General features: G+C 38.6%; 1 protein-coding gene across 2 annotated transcripts in view; it reads left to right on the top strand.

The window, feature by feature from the left end:
- The window catches only part of LOC118925648 (sodium-dependent phosphate transport protein 1-like), a 42,466-nt gene extending 18,845 nt beyond the window's left edge, over nucleotides 1-23,621 (top strand). For both annotated transcript variants that reach the window (XM_036911688.2, XM_036911687.2), the window contains 7 exons: nucleotides 3,220-3,338; nucleotides 3,443-3,604; nucleotides 4,605-4,737; nucleotides 4,829-4,976; nucleotides 12,951-13,041; nucleotides 22,539-22,675; nucleotides 23,337-23,621. In XM_036911688.2, coding sequence (XP_036767583.2) covers nucleotides 3,220-3,338; nucleotides 3,443-3,604; nucleotides 4,605-4,737; nucleotides 4,829-4,976; nucleotides 12,951-13,041; nucleotides 22,539-22,673 — 788 coding nt within the window. In that variant the 3' untranslated portion in view covers nucleotides 22,674-22,675; nucleotides 23,337-23,621. The remainder of the gene's footprint in view (nucleotides 1-3,219; nucleotides 3,339-3,442; nucleotides 3,605-4,604; nucleotides 4,738-4,828; nucleotides 4,977-12,950; nucleotides 13,042-22,538; nucleotides 22,676-23,336) is intronic.
- The last annotated feature ends 581 nt before the right edge of the window (nucleotides 23,622-24,202 follow it).

The raw sequence follows: 24,202 nt of genomic DNA, 5'->3' as shown, positions 1-24,202 counted from the left end.
CATTTATCCTGTTGGTATTCTCTCAGCTTCCTGTGTCTGTGGTTTGGTGTCATTACTTTGGGGAAATTCCCAGTAATTATTCCTTCAAATATTTCTTCTGTTCCTTTCCTTTTGTTCTCCTTCTAATTATTTCCCTAACACATATGTTACACCCTTTGCAATTGTCCACAATTCTGTGGATATTCTGTTCTTTTCTACTCTTTTTCTGTCTGCAATTCAGCTTTGGAATTTCTACAGACATTTCTTCAAGTTCAGTGATTCTTTTCTTGGCCATTGCTAGTCTATAGACGAACCTCTTAAAGGGATTCTTCATTTCTTTACAGTGTTCTGGATTTCTATCATTTCCTATTTATTTTTTATTAAAATTTCCATCTATCTACTTACAGTATACATATGGTCCTGTATGTTGTCCACTTTTTCCAAAATAATGCTTAGCATATTAAACATAGTTATTTTAAATTCTTGATCTGATAATTCTAGTATCTCTGCCATATCTGAATCTGCCTGATGCTTGCTCTGTCTTCAAAGTATGTTTTCTCTTTTAGTATACCTTGTGATTTTTTTTTTGTTGAAAGCTCAACAAGATGTACTAAGTAAGAGGAACTGAAATAAAATCCTTAGTGTGAGGTTTTATGTTTATCTGGCTTGGCTAGATGTTAGGCTTCGCTTACTGTTTGCTATAGTTTAAATTTCAGAGGCTACAATTTCCTTGTCTTTGTTTCTCTAGAGACTTCTTAAATAAGGTTTGAGACATGCAGTTCTTTCCATTTGGATACCCATTTACATACAGGGGCCTTACTGATGTAGTATTAAAGGCATTATGTGGGGGACAGTGTTCTATGGTTGTGTGATAAGCTCTTAGACTTTTTGTGAGTCTGTGACCCTGGGCTTGATCTTCATAAATCCTCAGTCTTTTTCCCCCCTCAGCTGAAGCAGGAAGGCCAGAGGGGACTGGAGTTACATATTTTCCTTTCCTTAATTGGTTAGGCTCTGGTAAAATTTCCCTTGAGAGTAGGCTTTGTTAAGAAGGACAGATGCTCTAGATGTAATTCAAAATGACTACTTTTTTTTTTCCCTGCCGGCAGAGTGAAGGGGTTTATCTCTGATCTTCACTATGAGAACATGGCAGGTGTCCTGGAGGTAAAACTCACCAAAGCATGGGGGGTCCCCCTAGGACTGGGACCCCTGAATTTTTTAACTCTCAAACGTCTCCACACTGAGCTTACTGCAGTTCATCAATGACTAACTTCTTCTCCCCTAGTACACTGGTTCCCATGGAGTTGTCTGCTCTGGGCTTCTGTTCTGGAAAGTTGTAATTTGCTGTAACTGCCTGTCTGTCTCTCTAATTTGGGGGACAGTGGTTTGCCCTGTGACTTCAAATTCTCTGACAGATCAAAGAAGGGTTGTTGATTTTTAGTTTGTTCAGCATTTTTCTTGTGGGGATGGGAATGATGACTTCCAAGCTCCTTACATGGTAGCCCAGTATCCAGAACTCTCTTTCCCTGTCATTTTGAAGTTATATCTGTCAACATAGGATGGCAAAAGACACTTATTTAACAGTTAATTAACTAATAAATGCTCAATTTATAACTTTTAAATGTTTATGTGTGTTTCCACTTATAAGCTCACCCAAGGCCTCGCAGATGTTACGACCAGCCAAGCCTCCATGCTCGTAATCAAGCGGAGGTTCTTCTGTCTCCGTTTGACCTGACCTCTCAGTCACATCCAACAGTAGCATTCTCGCCCTGGGGCCTCTGCCCTGGACTCCCTGCATTGAACCCCGATGCTCGGCCACTCTTTCTCATCTCTGTCTCTCTGACTCTGCCCTCCCTCCACTGGACTTCACCCTCTGGCCGTTCTTCTCCGTCTCTTTTGCAGACTTGCTCTCTTCTACCTGCTCTTCCCTCAGTCTTTCTTTAAAGCTCTGGCCCAAGCTACTGCTCCAGGGCTCCAGTCCCTCCCTAGACTACATAATTGACGCCTAAGTGTCAGTCACCACTCACTCGCCAGGTGTTCCTGCGCTGAGGAAGCTGACCTTTCTGAGCATCAGGTTGCTCATTCTGAAAAAGAGATAATAGCATCAAATGAATTTTCTGAGGGTTGAATGAAATAGTATATAGGTTAGGTATGTATGCTTTGCACACGTCCTTAGTGTGTGCTTGCTTCACTTACATTTTGCCTTGGAATTGGGTTATCAGGTCACAGAATGAGGTGGAAATAGTATATTGTCAAAATATCCTTTTAATATTGCTTAGTGTGTCATAAAAGTCTAAGACCTCACATGGCTCCCGGTTTCCACATGTCTGATCCCATTACTCCCGTCCTCATTCATTTCATCCTCCCCTTGCTTCCTCTCCGGTCCCTCTAGCCTAACCCAGGGCCTTGGCACTTGCTGCTTCCTCTGCCTGGAGTATCCTTGACCTGTGTCCATGTCCCAGCCTCCCCTGAGCATGGCACTACTCACCTCCTTCCCCTGTAACTTCTTTCCACAGCTCTTGGCGCTGCCATTCAGTACCTTTCACTTACTTACTTTTCGTTATTTTTCATCCACTAGAAAGTAAGATCCAGGCAGGGATTTTTATCTGTTTATTCACTGCTATATCTTAGTACCTAGAATAGTGAATGGTTCCTTTAATGTAGTGGGCATTTAGGCAAATATTTGTCAAATGAATAAACGCATTTCTGGAGGACCGACAGATAAGCACTACATGTTCCCTGTCCTAACAGAGGATTCCCTATGATAAGATCACTAGGACGAAAACACTCAAAAAAAAAATACAAAAAAACTGGCAAACTCTTATAGGACTTGCACAATCCCTGTGGCCTGGGCTGTATCTTAAGAGCATGGCTAAGGTCAAAACTGGGTGATTGTCAAGCCCTGTGAAGGCTCAGTTTTGCTATATTCTCATGGTGGGACATGTTGGGAATCTGTACGGATGAGGGCTAAGAGCAGGAAGGCCCAGCTGTCGTGAGTAGAGAAATACAGAGGCAGGGTGATCAGGAGAGACCAGACGGTTTGCCACCATTTCTGCAAAATTCATTCTGTACAGAGAGGCAACTGGATGCACAGAGGACTTTGAGAAATGTGAGTCTTGTTGCAAAGTTTCAGAAAAAAGATGAGGTTCAGGTTCTTAGACCAATAATGAAAACTGCCATTTTGGGAAAGAGACTCAGTACAGACATAAGCAATCCCAATTCTAACTTGTCCTGCTTTGATAGGTGCTTGTGGCTGTGCCCTAAGTCTTCTCTGGTTTGTTCTGTTTTATGACGACCCAAAGGACCACCCATGTATGAACATCAGTGAGAAGGAATACATCGCGACCTCCCTCACGCAGCAGGTAGAGCGCAGATGCTCCACTCCGGTATCGCCCAGGTGCTGCGCCGAATGAGATCATGGTCCAGCTTGTTCTGACGCGCTAACACTTAATGGGTTCCTTTCCAGGTCGGCTCAAGTAGACAATCTCTGCCCATCAAGGCGATGCTTAAGTCTCTTCCACTCTGGGCCATTTCCTTTGGTACTTTTGCTTTTCAGTGGACGAATAACATCATGATTTTGTTCACGCCAGTATTTCTCGACTCCAAGCTTCATGTTAGTATAAAACAGGTGGGTACACCTCTGTTCTCCTGCTAACTTTATGAAGGGCTCTGTGCTCATTTCTCTGTCTCTCACGACTCTAGCCCCAGCTCTCGCCCACCCCTATACCGTTTAGCTGATGTTCCTTATCTGGAGACTCACTCTTTCCATTTCTTATGTCAGTATTGCCCAGTAGCACTCCCACAACAATACACACTCACTCATGTTCCCACGGATTCCTTGCCTCCCATTCGGTGAATGATCACCATTGCATATGACTTAAGCTCAACACCATCGTTGCCTTTAGGGACTGAGATCCTTCCTGGAAAGCCATTTGGCCAGGCCCTGCCACCCCACCCAGCTCATACCAATCCTTTCCTCTGAGGTGAGGCGATGAATCCCGAGCTGAGAATCCATGACTCAAGTTTTATTCTGAAAGAACTGGCACTAGCATTGCTCGGCTGACTTGGAGAATCACTGATGCCTCGAACTTTTTGTCATTTGATGCCTTAACAACCAGCAAAGACCCCTTGAGAAATGGAGTCTGGGGTTGCCATTTTGGGCACGCAGCAATGAACCTCCACTAAAACAGTCAAGGAACTGCTGCGACAGTGAGGTCATTTAAGCTCTGACTCGGTTTTATCTTCCACGAGACCGTGGAGTTGCCGCAAGGACCAACAGCAGCTGGTCTGGAGTGAGCACCACCTGAATGTTTGCAACTGTTACCATTATTATCTCTGTCACTTTCCCCGGGGCCAGCACTTCCCATTCCCGAGGTAGTCTTCCTCTCCACTGTCCAGTACCTTCAGGTCCCATGATACTAAAAACGGAAAATGAGACAGATTGTGAAGACTGTTTCTGACCTCAAAACTACTTTTCTTTTTCTTTTGGATAGTGTGGCCCCAGAAGTAATTCTAAGGTTGTATGTTGATGCTATCCTGTATCATAGGACAAATTTGAGATACGGAATCCCAGTGTAGGGATTATGACAACTATCATATTCACTGTCACAGCGACGTTTCTTCCTCAGAACGGGCTGCTGTCTGCCCTCCCCTATTTGTTTGCCTGGATGATCGGGATCATAGCAGGGGAGACGGCCGACTTCTTACTGTCCAGAAATATTCTCAGCATAGTTATCATCCGGAAACTCTTCACCACGCTGGGTAAGGAGCGGTGGGGCATTCAAGGACCTTTGGGGCACTTCGCCCTCATCTGCAGGACGCGCCTGACTGTTATGTTTGAATCGCTCCCCAGGACTTCTTCTGCCTGCCTTCTTTTACATGTGCCTGTGCTATCTGGATTCGAGCTTCTACGGCAGCATCATTTTCCTGGTACTTGCTAATGCAACAGGAAGCTTTTGTTTGAGCGGAATAATAATAAATGTCTTGGATATTGCTCCCAGGTAGGGTTTTAAAAATTTATTTATTTCTTGTATCCAAGCTCTCAAGAGTGTTGCAAGATTTCATGTCTTCTGGAGTTTATGGCCAGCAGGCCAAAAGTTCTAAAGAAGCATCAAAATAGGTCAGGTATATAATTTAAACAATTATTATGTACCTAGTGATATATGTGAATATATGCAACTCTCATATATATGAAGAAGGATAGCCCAGTGATTAAGAGCACAGATTCTAGAGTCAGACTGTTGGGTTTAATAATAACATGACCATCTTCCTCAAGCGAATTGCTTACCTTCTCTGTGCCTGTTTTGAACTTATAAAATGGTAGTGATAAGAGAATGCTTACCTCATAGGATTACTAAGGGGATTAAGTAAATTAATATAGGTCAAGGACATAGATTTGGGTCAGGCCCATAGCAAACACTGTGAGAGCCACCCCATTACTATTGTTATTGGGTGCATGCTTACATATTATAAATCCTCAAGACCACCCATCAGTTAGTATATTTATTTTGTAACTAAGGAAACTGAGGTTCACATGCTTAATTGTCAGCCTAAATTCTCACCACTGGTTTGGGATCTTACCTAGGATTTTGATCCAGATCTATCTGGCAAAGTCTTTTGCTGTTCCTACTATGTTAAGCCTTTTTTTTTTTTAAATCTAACAAGTGTGACTAATGGAAGCAGTTCTGCCATTTGCACAAGTCCAGGGGAATGCTGTTTACATTGTATTTTATGGGGCTAGCACTCCCTGGAGAAAATAGACCTAATATAAACTGAATTCTCTGAAGTTTAGTAAAGCAGAGGCCTTGGGGTAAAGGGGCAAAATCAACCAAGAATAATCAACCTTGTCTCAACTTTATGAAGATCTTGCCCATTAGACCCTCATGAGGTGAGTGCAAGAGTAATGAGGACATGTGTCTATTTGATTTATTCTGTTCCTAGACCCTCCTTAAAATGCCTGTAGGTTTTCTGATTATTTGGAATTGTATAAAGACATAAAAGGATTATTTGATAAAGAATGTACAATACCAGCTGAGCCTTATGCACTTTGGAAAACAGGTAAATCAAAAATGGATATGCAAACAGATAAAGGAAATTATAAATAGCTACAACTTATTGAGTATTATTTATGGGTTTGCCATACCCCAGTGTGAGTGAGATAGTATTACCCACAACTGTGGATGAGGAAACAAAAGACCAGGGAAGTGAATTTATGTAAATTCTCATGGTTAGTAATACGTAGAGTGAGGTTCTTAGATATGTCTGCCTCTAAAGTTGTGTAGCTGTAGCCCCTTCCTCTCTAGTGTTATTTGCCAGCACCTGTCAGTAGGATGTGTAATATTTCAGCCAGTAATGGCTTGGGTAAAATAAGCTATGGTCTGAGTTACTTCACTCCAATGTAGAGTCAGAGAGAATAATTATACTTACGTACAATTGAAAAAAATTTCTTAGTCTCTTAAGGTAGAGACTCATCCTCAATCTTTAGGGCATATGTATGTTGTATCTCAACCACATTAATTTGTATTGCTTAAACTACTGTTTTTATTAATGGGATGGAGACAGAACTTACTTAGATAAGAATGTTCCTAATCATATACCTCCTTTGCCTATTAAAGAGAGTTCTCTTAGAGGATAAATTTCTAAACTGTCCTCTTAGTGGAATTTGGTCTGTTAGAACTGAAGAGTAGGACAAGGGATTACATTTGTTTGGGCAGAACAGAGATGGCAAGAAAGGAGTTTTGGAAGGAAGAAGAAGAGACACACAGATGTGGTTTTGTGAGAATATTGCTTAGGAAATGAGATCGAGTAAGGCAGAAGACCTGAGATTGTAGTGGCTGCTGTCTCTTTGATGGGTAGCAAGAGAACAAAAGCACAGATTTTAAAGATGTTCTGTGGTGTATTAAGAAGGCACTGTTATCCCCTTGACATTCTCAAAGGCTCCAAAAAAATTTTAATTGCTTTTAATTATTTTTGACTGATGTATGGATTGCGCATCCTTAAATTTCCCTCCATGTGGGGCTGACCTATAGGTTCAGATACCTGAGTCTTATTCAGGTTCTACTAAATCATATTATGCCAAAATATAAAATCAATAAAATCCGAAGTTTACTTCAGTGGCTATTTAAACTTCCAAAGTGTTCTTTACGATGGGCTGTTTCAAATGAAGAATAAGCAATTTTAGAAATGATTGTTGCCCAGAAATTGTCCTGCATTAAAACAACCTCAAGGTTATTCCCCACACCAAAAACCTGGTATCTGGGAATAGGGCGGCCTGAGAGGTGAAGCACAAAAGCTCTCACCTTGCTTCTCTCGGATCAGTGAACTGCTCTATCCTATCCACGTGTGATGGTTTTCAGAGGAATTGTCACGGCACTCGAGATTCTTGACGTTAGGTGTTGTGTTTATATTTCTGACTATGGAATGAAAGCACCTCTATCAGTGAAAGAGGGTCAAACCCTTTCCCACAGCCACAGCACACTAATGATTTCTGAATCTGGGAAGAGGCACTCATTAAGATGTCATCGCTACAATATACAACAGGGCAAATGCAAAGAAGACCACACCTAGACTGTTATAGTAAAACTGCTAAAAATGGGAAGGCAGGAAAGAGAGAAAAAGCAAGATCTCTGAAAAACAGCTATAAGCAACAGGCACATTGCTTTAGAAAGAGCAGTAATAAGACTGACCACTACCTTCTCAATAGAAATAACGCAAGCTAGAGGTTAATCTCTAACTTAAAAAAAATTGCTATTAACCTGGAAGTCTATAGCCAGCAAAAATTTCCTTCACAAATTAAAGTAATATTAAATTATTTTCAGGCAAACTATGAGAATTCATGAGCAACAGACCTCCAATGAAAGAATTATTAAATGGCAATTTTTCACAGATGAAGCATACAGATCAAATGAAGAGACATGAAAAGGAAAAATAATAGAGTAAATATAATAATTAGTAAATTCAGTAATTGTTATATAGTCATTATATAATAATTATAATAATTATTACACAGTTATTACATAATTATTAAAAACAAAAACAATACTTTTTGGGCATAAAATATATATAAATTAAAATGCAAAAAAATAAACAATACATAAGATAAGAGGGTATAAATGAATGTAAGTTTTCTAACATGCTTTTATTAATGGGAATTATAAAAATATTAATTTGCATTAGATTAAAATAAATCAAGACTATTTGTTTTAATTGTTAGGGTAACTACTGAGTAAATGTGTAAAGGGGATGATATTTTTAAGAAACACTTAATGAAAAAGACATCAAGAATGAAATTAAAAGGGGACATGGAATAGGTGGGAAAAATAGAATGATGATCATTTTAAATCAAATGTATCAGAAAACCATGAAATATAAAATGATTAATCCTTCCAAATTTTAAGGTAATTTAGATGGAGATAAAAGCTAAACCAAAACTTAATAGATAGAAAGTAAAATAAAGGAAAATAGATCAGACAATGCAAACTTTAAGGGAAGAGTACTAGAGATAAAGAAGGATATTTTATAGTTACTTTAATCTACTAGGAGATATATTCTAAATTTCTATGCAGCTAACATTTTACAACTGTGAAGCAAAATTTGAGAAAATTGTTCAACTTCCATATAGGGTTGAGGATGACTCCACATAGGTCAGCTAATGGATGATTGACTTTCCAGCTGGGAAAAAATTAAAAAGGCCAGATAAAATACTAAAAATATTCCCTGAAAGGTATCAGACAGCAGCAGAGGCCAGTAAGACCAAAGACACCACAGGATAGCATCTCTCAGGGGTGAGCTGAAAATGCCCACCTTTCTTTGGTATCATCTGGCAGTTCTGGGATTTGGCAAAAGGTTGGTAATCCAAGTTTGGCCCTGGTAGAAAGCTGCTGCTTTAGAACACAGAAATTAGGTAAGCATTTGGTAGTTACTCAGGTCTAGAGAAACAAAATTGAAAATTAACAGAACTTAAACATATCTCTTTGAGATATTTGTTATGAAGTTCAGTGGGGCAAAGGGCAGAAAACTAAGCAAAAAACCTGTGAGAATAGCAGAATTTCCCAAACCATCTATGCTGAGGAGGCAAGACCTACTAGGGCCTGGAGGGACCTCGCTGAATAAACTGAGTTCACCGTTTAACACTATGGAGGGTGATACCTAAGAAACAGGGGTACCAGAGGTAAACTGAGTCTTATCAAAACTGAAACCTGGCCTCATCTCAGTTCATTCCCTAATTACATTAAAACAATTGGTTCCCTCCCCTCTATCTATTATAGAGAAAGGTGACTCTTTTCTGCAAGAGTATAACATATTCTGAGGTCCCTAGCATTTCTTATTCACAATGTCCAGCATTTAATAAAAATAACTAGGCATGCCAAAGGATAAGGCCATGTGAACAATAACCATGAAATGCCATTAACAACAGTCCTCCAATGGATACAGATGTTAAAGTTATCAGACAAAATAACTTTGAGATATCTATGATTAGTATATATTCAAGAAACCATAGGGAAAACTGAATAAATATAATGAAAAGGTAAAGAATTTGACCAGTACTGGGATCTATAAAAACAATCACCTGGAAGTTCTAGAACTGGAAAAAAAAAATCTGAAATTAAGGTCTTAATAGATAGATTTTAATGTCAAATTAGGCACAAGAGAGGACAAGACTGGTAAACTAGGAAGACAAGATTGGTAAACTAGAAAACAAATCATAAGAAAATATCCAAATTAAGCTATATAGAGAAAAAAAGAGTAGAAAATAAATGAAAGAGAATAACAGGAATGTGGAATGAAGTAACAAGGCTAACAAATCTGTACTGGAGTCTCAGAATGAAAAGAAAGATAAAATGTGACATAGCAATATTTTAAGATAAAACAGCCCCAAATAATCCAAAAGTAGTGAGACAGTAAACCAACATGCACAAGGCTCTGTGAATTTCAAGCATGATAAAATGTAAATTAAAAAATACATATTTGTAGTAAGAATGCTGAAAACCAAAAACAAAGAGAAAAATCTTTAAAAAAAACTAGAAAGACATGTTACTTTCAAGTAGCAATAGTAAGCCTGACATAAGACTTTTCAACAGAAACTTTGAAAACCAGAAGATAGCAAAATGAGATCTATAAAGTGCTGAAAAATAAATAAATGCCAACCTAGGATATTATGCCTGCTGAAATTATTTTTCAAAAGTTAAAGTAAAATAAAAGAGTTTTCAAACAAATAGGCAAACAGAGAAATTGTCACCAGCAGATCTTCACTAAAAGAAATACTATTTTTTCAGGCAAAAATAAATGATCCCTGATGAAATCTGAAAATGTTAGAAGGACTGAAGTGTAATAGGAGGGTAAATACATATGTGTGCAATTACAGAGACTATTGCCCTTTAAAAACAACAGAGTACCCTGCAAGTTGAAATACATAAATAAATAAAATGTGTTAAGAAATTAAAATACAAGATGAAATAATAAAAGAGCAGGAGGGAGATATACAAAGTTAAAAAATGTTCTAAGATTCTGGTGTTACAGAGAAAATTGTACAAGTATGATTCATAATAACCTTAAATAAAAAGTGCATGTTATAATAATGTCAGTACTTGAAAAAAAGAGTGAAATAGTTATAGAAGAAAAATGAAACAAGAATGCATGAATCTAAAAGAAAGAAGAAGTGAAGTGTAAAAGAGGATATCAAATTGAAAATAGTGAGCAGATAAATGACAATTACAAGTATATCAATATTTATGTTAAATTAATATGGACAAAATATTCCGAGTAAGTACCAAGATAGTCAGACTCAATAAAAGGAAATGCAGCCCTATACTGCAAAAGACACAAACATGAGGATATAGAAAGGATGAAATAAAAAGATATGCCAAGCAAGTATTAACCAAAAGAAACCTGGACTAACTGTATTAATGTCAGGTCAAATAGACTTTAAATGCAAAGAACATTGCTAGAAATAAAGAGTGATATTTCATAATTATAAAGAGAAAAAATAGAATTCTAGTTGTTTGAATCTAATAATATAGCTTTAATGTATATTCATCATGAATTGAGAGAACTCAAAAAACTAGACAAACTTATAATGAAGAAAGAGACTTTCACACACCTCTTTCAATAGCTTTACAAAAAAAGAGGTAAACAAAAAGTGAGGGTATGGATGATTAGAACAACAACAAAAAACAACACTGTCAACCTGACTGACATACGTGGAACTCAGCAAGGGGAGGATTCACATTCTTTTCAGTTGCCTCTGAGACAGTTAACTGAAACTGACAGTATGCTGGGTCATAATTTAAAATGATTGAAATTATTCAGAATATTTTCTTTGATCACAGTGAAACTCAGGTTGCCATCAAAAGAAAAAGATACATAACACCCATTGCTTTGAAATTAATATTTAGGTCAAAGGAGAAATCGCAGTTGAAATACTTAAATGAAACATGACATATCAGAGCATGTGGGATGGTTTTAAAATCATGCCCAGAGAGAAATGATAGCTCCTTAGATATATATTGGTAGACAAATGAGTCTTAATGTCAATAATCACATTTCTATCTCAAGGAGCCAGGGGGAAAAGCAGCACATTAAACCAAAAAGCAAAGAAATTATGAAGATAAGATAGAAAAATGACATGTAAAATCAATAATATCAAAAGTTGGTTCTTTGAAAAGTAATAAAATTAATTAAATAAAGGTTGATCAAGAAAAATAAAGAGAATGATCAATATCAGTAATGAAAAAGGTTACATTATAGCCTTAGCACTTAATAAAGAAAATAGCAGAATAGTATGAACAACTTTACACCAGTAAATCTGATAATTTAGAAACGGGAAGTCCCTCAGCACACACACACACACACTCACACATATACACAGCCACAAAATATGATTTTCAGTATTTTTCTTGGGGGAAAGGGCTAATAAAACTGACAAGGGCTCACAAAAGGCCTAAGTGGCCCTATTCCCACTGAAAGCCCTGGGGCTTCTATTACTAAAATGAAAAAAGGAACAATGAGTTCTGGGTACAACTGGTGGTTTCTGCCCCAGCCTACACCTGTGGCCGCTCATATTCATGAACGTTGTTCACGCAGACACAGCTCAAAACTTCCAGCCAGTAACTACATACAGCTTGCGTCCAGATCCCTACGTGACGCCTGTCTGACCAGGGACACATAAACTCATAAACAAATTACACACTCCCTCCCATGTTCAACAAGTAAAGGCAAATAGGAATGGAATAGACCCAGGGAAATAATGCAAACAGAACAAAACAAACTGAAGGCCCTCCTTCTCATAAAAGGGAAGAACTAAAAACACAGAACCTTTAATGTGAAATCTGTCGGGCAGGAAAGGCAAAAAACTCTTTGTCCTGGAATGAGCTAATTTCTTTATTAGACACTGATTCTGTTCTTCAAAAGGCACTCTTTGTTCTTTATGGCTGATGGATTTGGTCCCTACTTTATCTATTATTCTATGAGGCTTCCCTGATTTTAGAGCTCACTTTCTGCTCAAGTTGACTGGGGGCCCAGGTCATAGTTGCTTGTCAGCCAGACTTCTGGTTTCCTTACCTGAGCATAAGCAGCAGTCACTGGAGCCAGTAGCCCTGGGACTGTGGAAAAGAACAGACTCCTTCAGTTTTGCATGAAGCCAAACCCAATGCCTATTATCCACACACATCACCTTCTGAATTTTTCAACTGTATTTGTAGATTTCTGAACCCTTCTGGCTTTCACTCTGATATGGTTTCATTTTCTCAGTATTTTAATATTCTTACTGCTAAAGCCAACCTTTCTGACTATAGTACAACCAGAAAATTATTTATATTCACATTCTTTTTCTGACATTTCAATGGAATTTGAAAAGTAGGAATGAGAAATTCAGGAAACAACAGTTCTCTCTCTTAAACCTCATTTCATTAGAGTTGGCTTTTCCTGCAGCATTTGTGTTCTTTTATATCTATGTATTATCATTATTTTTTGTATAGGTATTATGGATTTCTTAAAGGAGTTACAAATCTAATTGGAATGTTGGGAGCAGTAATTTCTTCTACTCTGATTGGAGTGATTCTTGGTCAGGTAAGGAACATTTAGACATGGGTAGTTATTTTTATAATATTATTTGTACAGAGAAAGAAGGTAATACATATACAAAAAATTGCAAAAGAGACATCAGCAGGAGCTAAGTAATGAGTTTTTATGTCATATTAAACTTGATCAAATCAGGCAACCTTCCAAATCTACAGATAATACAGTTTCTCATTGCACATCAATTAGTTGTGGTAGGAACAAATCGTTGGTCATTGGAACAGAAGCAGCCCTCTGTGACTTTTAATGAAGAATGTGTGGCTTGATAAAAACAGGTCTTTGACTGGGTGAGTGGTAACATTAAGTGACAAGGTACAGTTTTGTCAGAGAAGAAATGAAAAATCTGGGGCAAACAGAATTTTAAAAGGCCAAAAGAAACCCTTCTAAAAGGTCAACTTCTATTTCTACAAGTGTTGTGAAATCCTCCTCTTACAAATGTTTAAAATGCACTACCAATTTTGACGATCATTTTAAATGCATGCCTGATCTTGGAAAAAAAATGAGAAAATTTCAGAGATCAAAAATTAATGAAGGGCTTGATTCCTTCAAGGTAAAGGACCATCAAAGTCACCAGCTGCTTTGGGGACCCAGCCTGGGTAATCTGCAGCTTCAGTGGTAATTGACAAACAGAGAATAAGAGATAAAAATCCCAAAATCACTAATACAAGATGAGTCAGAATGGAAATGCAGGCATAAACCTGTACTCACTAAGGACTACACCCTCATACATGAGCACCCTGAAGCTCGTATATTAACTTGGCTTATTTGGAGGAAAACCTACAAGCTGAGAATTTGAAGTGTGCAGGCAATGCCTCCAAATCCTCCTTATCTCATGACTTGGGCCAGGGAGAGATGGTTTGCAATCCCCATGCCAAATTTCCCATAGAGAGGAGCCCTCCACCATCATGTTCTATGTACTTATGGTATCAGAAAGGCAGGAAAAGTCATTATAATAATGGAAACTCCCTGGTCAGAGAAGTGGCCTCACTAGAAAAGGAGAACTCCAGGAGACCAAGGTGTGTTTTATTTCCGTGAGCATAGAGCCTATTCAGCCTGTTTGTCTATTGAACACACTCAGACATGCTGAGCTGACTTCCAAAGGTCATTAGGTGAGTTAACTTCTCTGCTAACTTCAAAAGGTGGGAGGAAATGTGGCTCCAGAACAATCCAAAGTTGTCCTTGCCCAGTAAGGAAACGTCTGTCTCAGTCTCAGCTTCAAAGGCAGAAGAATAACTGAATGAAGATCTTCTGAACATTTGAATCAACAAACCAATTTACACAAAGGCTTGAGGCCCAAATTCAAACTCTATTTGCTTCAAATACCATAAGCCAAGAATTGAATTCTAAGTAGTCCACGGATGCCTAGTAGGAACAAATAAAATTTTTCTGGAGAAACTCTCCCTAAAGTCATACTCCAGAATTTTCCCACACATAGTTTTATTGAACATGATTTCACAGTCAACCAAAAAGCATGAAACCCTTGAACAAATAGGTGTCATGTGAAAATTAGAAGAATAAAAACCCAAAGAATCAGATCCTCAGAAATATTGGAAATCTATGCATTCTTTAAAGAAGTAAAAGAGAGGATTGAAAAAATAAAGAAACAGAATCTGACAAAGAACCAAATCTAACCTCTGGCAATTAAAAATATAAAAACTGAAATAAAAATGTTCAGATCAAATACAGCTAAAAAGAGAATTAGTGGTGCTTCTGGGAGAGTAAGTAGTTAATGAAGACAATTTAAAAGCCTGGAAAAATATCAAAAGAATCTTTTGTGAAGCTTCAGAGAACTAAAGAGATAGAAAGCTTTAACAGGAAAGATCTGGGGGAAGCCAGGACATGAAAGAACTGAGTGAAGGACTAGGGGTTATTTTCTCACTAGGGTGAAGAAAGCTGCTCTCCAGGGCCAGCCAGGATGAAGACCTTGATAAATTAAGTTAGAATTTAATCTGAGAGCTTCCAAGTGCTTCATGGGAAGAATAAAGGCTAACAAAAACAAACCAGCCCTCACAAGGTCTGCTTTGAGTCATGTGGGTAGACCAGAAAATATCAAACCTCAACTTAAAGGGCTAGTGTCCCAGACGAGCCTGGTCATAGCAAAGAAAAACGCTGCTTGGAGGAAGATAGCATCACCAATCAAATTATCATTAGAAATAGTTTTTGAGTACAGTCTTCTGCAAACAACAAAAGGTAATCAGGCACACTGAGGAGGCATGACAAAATGGGGGAGACCAGCAGAATAGCACACAACAGCAAATAGCTGCAACAGAAACAGACTCAAGGACTACAATAATGGGATTTTCAAATCAGACGGTCAAATCAGCACGTATTCTCTGTTAAAGTATAAGCGAAGCTTGAAAGTTTCTGCAGAAGGCTCAAAACTGTAAGTCATATAGAATATTTGAAAAAGTACTAAAAATAGTTGTTTTTTTTGTTTTCCCTATTAATGTATAATTTAATAATTCATTTTGAATATGCATCAATCTTTTAGCCCCATAAGTAGTGTCATTTGCCAGGGTCAAATTGTGTTTTATTCTTTGATTTTTGATTTTTTGATCAAAAATATTTTTTATTAAGGTATGATTGATGTACACTCTTATGAAAGTTTCACATGAAAAAAAACAATGTGGTTACTACATTTACCCATATTATCAAGTCCCCACCCATACCCCAGTGCAGTTACTGTCCATCAGTGTAGTAAGTTGTCACAGATCCACTATGTGCCTTCTCTATGCTGCACTGTTCTCCCTGTGACCCCCACACCATGTGTACTAAACATAATACCCCTCAATCCCCTTCTCCCTCCCTCCCCACCCACCCTCCCACACCCTCCCCTTTGGTAACCACTAGTTCATTCTTGGAGTCTCTGAGTCTGCTGCCATTTTTTCCCTTCAGTTTTGCTTTATTGTTATACTCCACAAATGAGGGAAATCATTTGGTACTTGTTTTTCTCCTCCTGGCTTATTTGACTGAGCATAATGTCCTCCAGCTCCATCCATGTTGTTGCAAATGGTAGGATTTGTTTCTTTCTTATGGCTGAGTAATATTCCATTGTGTATATGTACCACCTCTTCTTTATCTATTGATCTACTGATGGACACTTAGGTTGCTTCCATATCTTGGCTATTGTAAATAGTGCTGCGATAAACATAGGGGTGCATATGTCTTTTTGAATCTGATAACTTGTATTCTTTGGGTAAATTCCAAGAAGTGGGATTCCGGGGTCAAATAGTATTTCTATTTTTAGTTTTTTGAGGAACCTCCATATTGCTTTCCACAATGGTTGAACTAGCTTACATTCCCACCAGCAGTGTAGGAGGGTTCCCCTTTCTCTGCATCCTTGCCAGTATTTGTTGTTCTTAGTCTTTTTGATGCTGGTCATCCTTACTGGTGTGGGGTGATATCTCATTGTGGTTTTAATTTGCATTTCCCTGATGATTAGTGATGTGGAGCATCTTTTCATGTGTCTGTTGGCCATCTGAATTTTTTTGGAGAACTGTCTCTTCATATCCTCTGCCCATTTGTTAATCAGGTTATTTGCTTTTTGGGTGTTGAGCTGCCTGTAACTTTATATATTTTGGATGTTAACCCCTTGTCAGATATGTCATTTACAAATATATTCTCCCATATTGTAGGATGCCTTTTTGTTCTGGTGATGATGTCCTTTGCCATACAAAAACTTTTTAGTTTGATGTAGTCCCATGTGTTCATTTTTGCTTTTGTTTCCCTTGCTCGAGGAGATGCATTCAGGAAGAAGTTGCTCATGCTTATATTCAGGAGATGTTTGCCTATGTTTTCTTCTAAGAGTTTTATGGTTTCATGACTTACATTCAGGTCTTTAATCCATTTCGAGTTTACTTTTGTGTATGGGGTTAAACAATAATCCAGTTTCATTCTCCTACATGTAGCTGTCCAGTTTTGCCAACACCAGCTGTTGAAGAGCCTGTCATTTCCCCATTGTATGTCCATGGCTCCTTTATCGTATATTAATTGACCATATATGGTTGGGTTTATATCAGGGCTCTCGAGTCTGTTCCATTGGTCTATGGGTCTGTTCTTATGCCAGTACCAAATTGTCTTGATTACTGTGGCTTTGTAGTAGAGCTTGAAGTTGGGGAGCATAATGCCCCAGCTTAATTCTTCCTTCCTAGATTGCTTTGGCTCTTCATGGTCTTTTGTGGTTCCATATGAATTTTAGGACAATTTTCTCTAGTTCGTTGAAGAATGCTATTGGTATTTTGATGGGAATTGTATTGAATCTATAGATTGCTTTAGGCAGGATGGCCATTTTTACCATATTAATTCTTCCTATCCATGAGCATGGGATATGTTTCCATTTACTGGTATCTTCTTTAATTTCTCTCATGAGTGTCTTGTAATTTTCAGAGTATAGGACTTTCACTTCCTTGGTTAGGTTTATTCCTAGGTATTTTATTCTTTTTGACTCAATTGTGAATGGAATTGTTTTCCTGATTTCTCTCTCTGCTAGTTCATTGTTAGAGTATAGGAGTGCCACAGATTTCTGCATATTAATTTTGTATCCTGCAACTTTGCTGAATTCAGATATTAGATATAGTAGTTTGGGAGTGGATTCTTCAGGGTTTTTTATGTACAATATCATGTCATCTGCAAACAGGAACAGATTAACTTCTTCCTTACCAATCTGGATGTCTTTTATTTCTTTGTGTTGCCTGATTGCCACGGCTAGGACCTCCAGTACTATGTTGAATAGAAGTGGGGAAAGTGGGCATCCTTGTCTTGTTTCAGAGCTTAAGGGAAAAGCTTTCAGCTTCTCACTGTTGAGTGTAATGTTGGCTGTGGGTTTGTCATATATGGCCTTTATTAAGTTTAGGTACTTGCCCTTTATACCCATTTTGTTGAGAGTTTTTATCATGAATGGATGTTGAATTTTGTCAAATGCTTTTTCAGCATCTATGGAGATGATCATGTGATTTTTGTCCTTTTTGTTGATGTGGTGGATGATGTTGATGGATTTTTGAATGTTGTACCATCCTTGCAACTGTGGAATAAATTCTATTTGATCATGATGGATGATCTTTTTGATGTATTTTTGAATTTGGTTTGCTAATATTTTGTTGAGTATTTTTGTGTCTATGTTCATCAGGGATATTGGTCTGTAATTTTCTTTTATTGTGGTGTCTTTGTCTGGTTTTGGTATTAAAGTGATGTTGGCCTCATAGAATGAGTTTGGAAGTATTCCCTCCTGTTCTATTTTTTGGAAAACTTTAAGGAGAATGGGTATTAGGTCTTCACGAAATGTTTGATAAAATTTAGTGGTGAAGCCATCTGGTCCAGTAGTTTTGTTCTTAGGTAGTTTTTTGATTATCAGTTCAATTTTGTTGCTGGTAATTGGTCTGTTCAGATTTTCTGTTTCTTCCTTGGTCAGCTCTGGAAGGTAGTATTTTTCTATAAAGTTGTCCATTTCTTCTAGGTTATCCAGTTTATTACCATATAATTTTTCATAGTATTCTCTAATATTTCTTTGTATTTCTGTGGTATCAATAGTGATTTTTCCTTTCTCATTTCTGATTCTGTTTATGTGAGTAGACTCTCTTTTTTTCATGATATGTCTGGCTAGGGGTTTATCTATTTTGTTTATTTTCTTGAAGAACCAGCTCTTGCTTTCATTGATTCTTTCTATTGTTTTATTCTTCTCAATTTTATTTCTTTCTGCTCTAATCTTTATTATGTCCATCCTTCTACTGACTTTGGGCCTCATTTGTTCTTGTTTTTCTAGTTTCATTAATTGTGAGTTTAGACTGCTTATATGGGATTGTTCTTCTTTCCTGAGGTAGGCCTGTATTGCAATATACTTTCCTCTCAGCACGGCCTTCCCTGTGTCCCACAGATTTTGCAGTACTGAATTATTGTTGTCATTTGTCTCCATATATTGCTTGATCTCTGTTTTTATTTGGTCATTGATCTCTTGGTTATTTAGGAGCATGTTGTGAAGCCTCCATGTGTTTGTGGGATTTTTCATTTTCTTTGTGTAATTTATTTCTAGTTTCATACCTTTGTGGTCTGAGAAACTGGTTGGTAGAATTTCAATCTTTTTGAATTTACTGAGGCTCTTTTTGTGGCCTAGTATGTGATCTATTCCTGAAAATGTTCCAGGTGCACTTGAGAAGAGTGTGTACCCTGCTGCTTTTGGGTGTAGAGTTCTGTAGATGTCTGTTAGGTCCATCTGTTCTATTGTGTTGTTCATTTCCTCCGTCTCCTTACTTATCTTCTGTCTGGTTGATCTGTCCTTCAGAGTGAGTGGAGTGTTGAAGTCTCCTAGAATGAATGCATTGCATTCTATTTCCCCTTTTAATTCTGTTAGTATTTGTTTCACATATGTGGGTGCTCCTGTGTTGGGAGCGTAGATATTTATAATGGTTATATCTTCTTGTTGGATTGACCCCTTTATCATTATGTAATGTCCTTCTCTGTCTCTTGTGGCTTTCTTTGTTTTGAAGTCTATTTTGTCTGATACAAGTACTACAACTCCTGCTTTTTTCTCTCTGTTAGTTGCATGAAATATCTTTTTCCATCCATTCACTTTTAGTCTGTGTATGTCTTTGGGTTTAAAGTGAGTCTCTTGTAAGCAGCATATAGATGCGCCTTGTTTTTTTTTATCCTTTCAGTGACTCTATGTCTTTTGATTGGTGCATTCAGTCCATTTACATTTAGGGTGATTATTGATAGATATGTACTTATTGCCATTGCAGACTTTAGATTCGTGGTTACCAAAGTTCAAGGTTAACTTCCTTACTATCTAAGAGTCTAACTTAACTCACTTAGTATGCTGTTATAAACACAATATAAAGGTTCTTTTCTTTTTCTCCACCTTTTTCTTCTTCCTCCATTCTTTATATATTAGGTATCATCCTCTGTATTCTTTGTCTATCCTTTGATTGACTTTGGGGATAGTTAATTTAATTTTGCATTTGCTTAGTAATTAGCTGTTCTCCTTTCTTTACTGTGGTTTTATCACCTCTGGTGACAGTTATTAAACCTTAAGAACACCTCCATCTATAGGAGTCCCTCCAAAATACACTGTAGAGATGGTTTGTGGGCAGTAAATTGTCTCAGTTTTTGCTTACCTGGAAATTGTTTAATCCCTCCTTCAGATTTAAATGATAATCTTGCTGGATAAAGTAATCTTGGTTCCAGGCCCTTCTGCTTCATGGCATTAAATACATCATGCCACTCCCTTCTGGCCTGTAAGGTTTCTGCTGAGAAGTCTGATGTTAGCCTGATGGGCTTTCCTTTGTATGTGATCTTATTTCTGCCTCTGGCTGCTTTTAACAGTCTGTGCTTACCCTTGATCTTTGCCATTTTAATTACTATGTGTCTTGCTGTTGTCTTCCTTGGGTCCCTTGTGTAGGGGGATCTGTGGATCTCCATGGCCTGAGAGACTATCTCCGTCCCCAGATAGGGGAAGTTTTCAGCAACTACCTCCTCAAAGACACTTTCTATCCCTTTTTCTCTCTCTTCTTCTTCTTCTGGTATCCCTATAATGCGAATGTTGTTCCGCTTGGATTGGTCACACAGTTCTCTCAATATTCTTTCCTTCTTAGAGATCCTTTTTTCTCTCTGTGCCTCAGCTTCTTTGCATTCCTCTTCTCTAGTTTCTATTTCATTTATCGTCTCCTCCACTGTATCCAACCTGCTTTTAATATCCTCCATTGTGCTCTTCAATGATTGAATCCTGACCGGAAATTATTACTGAGTTCTTGGATGTCTTTCCATACCTCTGTTAGAATGTTGTTTATTTTTATTTTGAACTCCCTTTCAGGAAGAGTCATAAGTTCCATGTCATTTAAATCTTTCTCTGGAGTTATATTAATTTTACTCTGGACCAGGTTCCTTTGGCGTTTCATGTTTGTATATGGCGCCCTCTAGTGTCCAGAAGCTGTAGTCTCTGGAGCTGCTGAGCCCCTGAAGCAATGTCGGGGGTCACAGGGGAGCGGTACTGGGGGTAGGAAAGGGCTGTTCCCCGCCTCCCGGCTGCTGTGCCTGTCTACACTGCCTGAGCCAGTGGGCCGGGCACACAGGTATAAGTTTTTGTCCCAGAGCAGCCAGATATGGATCCCTGCTTTCCACTAGTGGCTGGAATCTCAGTCTCTCCAGGAATTCTGTCTGTCTTAGCTTTCCAACCCTGTAATCATGAGAGTATCATGAAAGCACCATGAAATGTAGGTTTGTGCTCCCAGAGCAGATCCCTCCCTGCTCCATTTCTCTTCCTCCTGCCGGTGAGCTGGGGTGGGGGAAGGGCTTGGGTCCCACCAGGCCACAGCTTTGGTATGTGACCCTGTTCCGTGAGGTCTGCTCTTTTCTCCAGGTGTGTGCAGTCTGGCACAGTCCTGTTTCCTGTTTCTCTCTCAGGGTTAGTTGTATTAATTATATTTTCATGTTATATGCAGTTTTAGGAGGAAGCCTCTGTCTCACCTCTCATGCTGCCATCTTTAATCCTCTCCCGGAAAAAATAGTTTTAAAAATGGAAAATTTAAAAACAAAATTAGGAACTCAGTGGATGAACTTGACATATATAGCTGCAATGCTAACAACCCAAATCCTGGGAGCAGAAAATTACAAAAGTTTTTCCTTTCTTGGCTGACGGAGCTGTCACGAGTCAGCTGGCGGGTTAAGCGGGGAGCACCCCTTCCCTAAGCATTCCCCGTGGCTGAGGCAGAGAAAAGGTGGGTAGTGAGTTGTGTGACATCTCTTTAACCTTCTGCTCCACCTCATGGTCCAAAGGAGTTGCACGGCTGAACTTGACTTTAAGGGAGCTATGGAGTGCCACCTTATCATGTGCCATTTGGTCAAGAAAGAGGACCAAAATATTTGGTGAGCCACTTACTGATTATGTCAGTCTACTCTTCCACTCACCAAAAATTCAGTTTACTCTTCCTGCCTGTAGGACAATTTCACTCCTCCATACAGGATGTGGCACAAACCCAGAGTCCCACCTAGTTACAGCATCAAGTTCAAAGGGCAGAATGCGTCATCCCTTCACTGGAAGATAAAGCACCACACCCCTCTATAGCAGGGGTGACATGCCCCATTGCGCTGTAAACTATCACAGCACAGGGATCCAATGGCCATAATAAATACTTCCTTTCAGAAAAGGAAGACTGGTAGACAGACAGCAGCCATTGGTCCATAGTAATATCAATGCCCTGCCAGTCGCAACCATGTTTATGATATATTTCCAAATGAAAAACCATATACATTTTTGACATCATGTATATCATAATGTCATTTTTATATATGAAAATGATATGGACATTGACACAGATCAGAAGATAGACAAATAGTGATTATCTTTGTAGAGTGAAATGACGACCGTTTTTGCCCCTTATGACTTTTCCATGTTAATGACCTGCATTGAGCCTAAATTAATTTTAAGATTCTATTTTAAATGTTAAAAAATGCAACAACAAGCCCCATAATTTATAATTACTTTGTCTTTAATTCTTCAGGATCCAGAATCTTCCTTGTTTAAAACTTTCTACCTGATTGTGGCCGTGAATGTGATAAGCCTCATTTTCTGCCTTGTATTTATTAAAGCAGAAATTGAAGACTGGGCTAAAGAAGGACAACACACACGCCTCTGAAGGTAGGAAGTACTTAGATTAAGAAACCAGATTTTTTTTTTAACTGGCAGTGCTGGTGCAAGTGGCACTGAAGATGACTCCTGAACAAACTGTGGTGTTGCTGACTGAGATGGGGAAAGATAAGGGGTGCGGTTTTGGAAGGGAAGAGGGCCCCATGCAAAGCGTGAAACTATATGACATCCTGATGGGGATGGCATGCAGCCCAGAGGATGTACTACCCTTGATTCTGGGAGATACTGGAGCTAGAGATATAAATTTGGAAGCCTGGGCCCCTCTAACATTTAAAGGTGAGAAGGGAAGGGGAGTCTGCAAGGGTGCTTGGGAAGGGCCTTCAGTGAAGTAGGAAGAACTGAAGACTGGGGTATCTCAGAAAAGAGGTAAGAATGAGTACCCATGGCAAATGCTACCAAGAGGTCAAATTACATAAGGTTTGAGAATTTCCTAATGGATTTGGCAAGAGGCACCTTAAGGTGACCCTGAGTAGAATGGTTTTGAAATGAATCATGGGGACAAAGGGTCCATTAAAGTTCAAGAGTGCCTTTCTTTAAACTCCGTCAGTGGTAAAATAGAGAAATGTGTTTTTGTAAACCTGTTTCAGCTACTACACAAGTAAGAATTGATAGGTGTGGGACATACCCATTTTGTAAACTCCTATGAATTCAGGGATCCAGGTGCTGTGCATCAACGGCTGTTAACATCACAGAAAGAGAGACATTGGAGACATGGTGTACATCCTGATGAAAGAGCGCACCACCACCGAGGTCCTGCTGCGAGGACCACACTGAGACGATCAAGCCCCTGGATAGCGATGCTGTTTGTAATAAGAAGTAGGCAGGACAGAGAACGTGTTGAACTAAATCCTAAGGATATCATCAGCAAATCTAAACTGTGAGAATTTTACAGGTCAAAGACTCAGATTTCTTAATAAATAAATAAATTAAAAAGGAACAAGAAAAAGGTTGGAGAGGGTAGCCTCTAGATTAGAAGGGACTTTAAAGACATACTAACTTTTCTGGCAAGTCTAACTCTACTCATATATATACATGGGTGATGAATCTATAAGTACATGCACAGAAAACGTTACTCTAGATGTCAGGATAGTTATTACTTTTAGGGGGAGGGAGAAATTGTGATTCGGATAGACCACACGGAAGCTTCTGGGGTCTTGGCAGTATTCTATTTTTCGTGTCCAGGGTGGCTATTAAAAGTATTCATTGAGTTACACATTTGTTTTGTGCATTTTTCTGTATCTATGTTTTATAATAAAGGAGAGAAGGCAAGGAGGGAGGGAGACAGAGGACATGAACTGAGGGAATGGAGACAGCAGAAACAGACAACCCTGCAAAGGGAATCAGAGACATGGCCTGGTACCTGCAGGGTATGTGGCACTGGGGGGTTTTGTTTGTTGTTTGTTTTAGAATTGGTTATGGGGACAAATACGGTGGGTCAATATATGGGTTGGCATTTTATCTGTGCAATAAGCAGTGAGGTTTTTACTTAAGAGGGACTAGTTGGGAGGAGGGAATAAG

The sequence above is a fragment of the Manis pentadactyla genome, chromosome 16 (genome assembly GCF_030020395.1).
Source record: "Manis pentadactyla isolate mManPen7 chromosome 16, mManPen7.hap1, whole genome shotgun sequence".
NCBI lineage: Eukaryota > Metazoa > Chordata > Mammalia > Pholidota > Manidae > Manis > Manis pentadactyla.
Note: the sequence above shows the minus strand (reverse complement) of the source record. Positions and strands in the feature narration are given on the sequence as shown.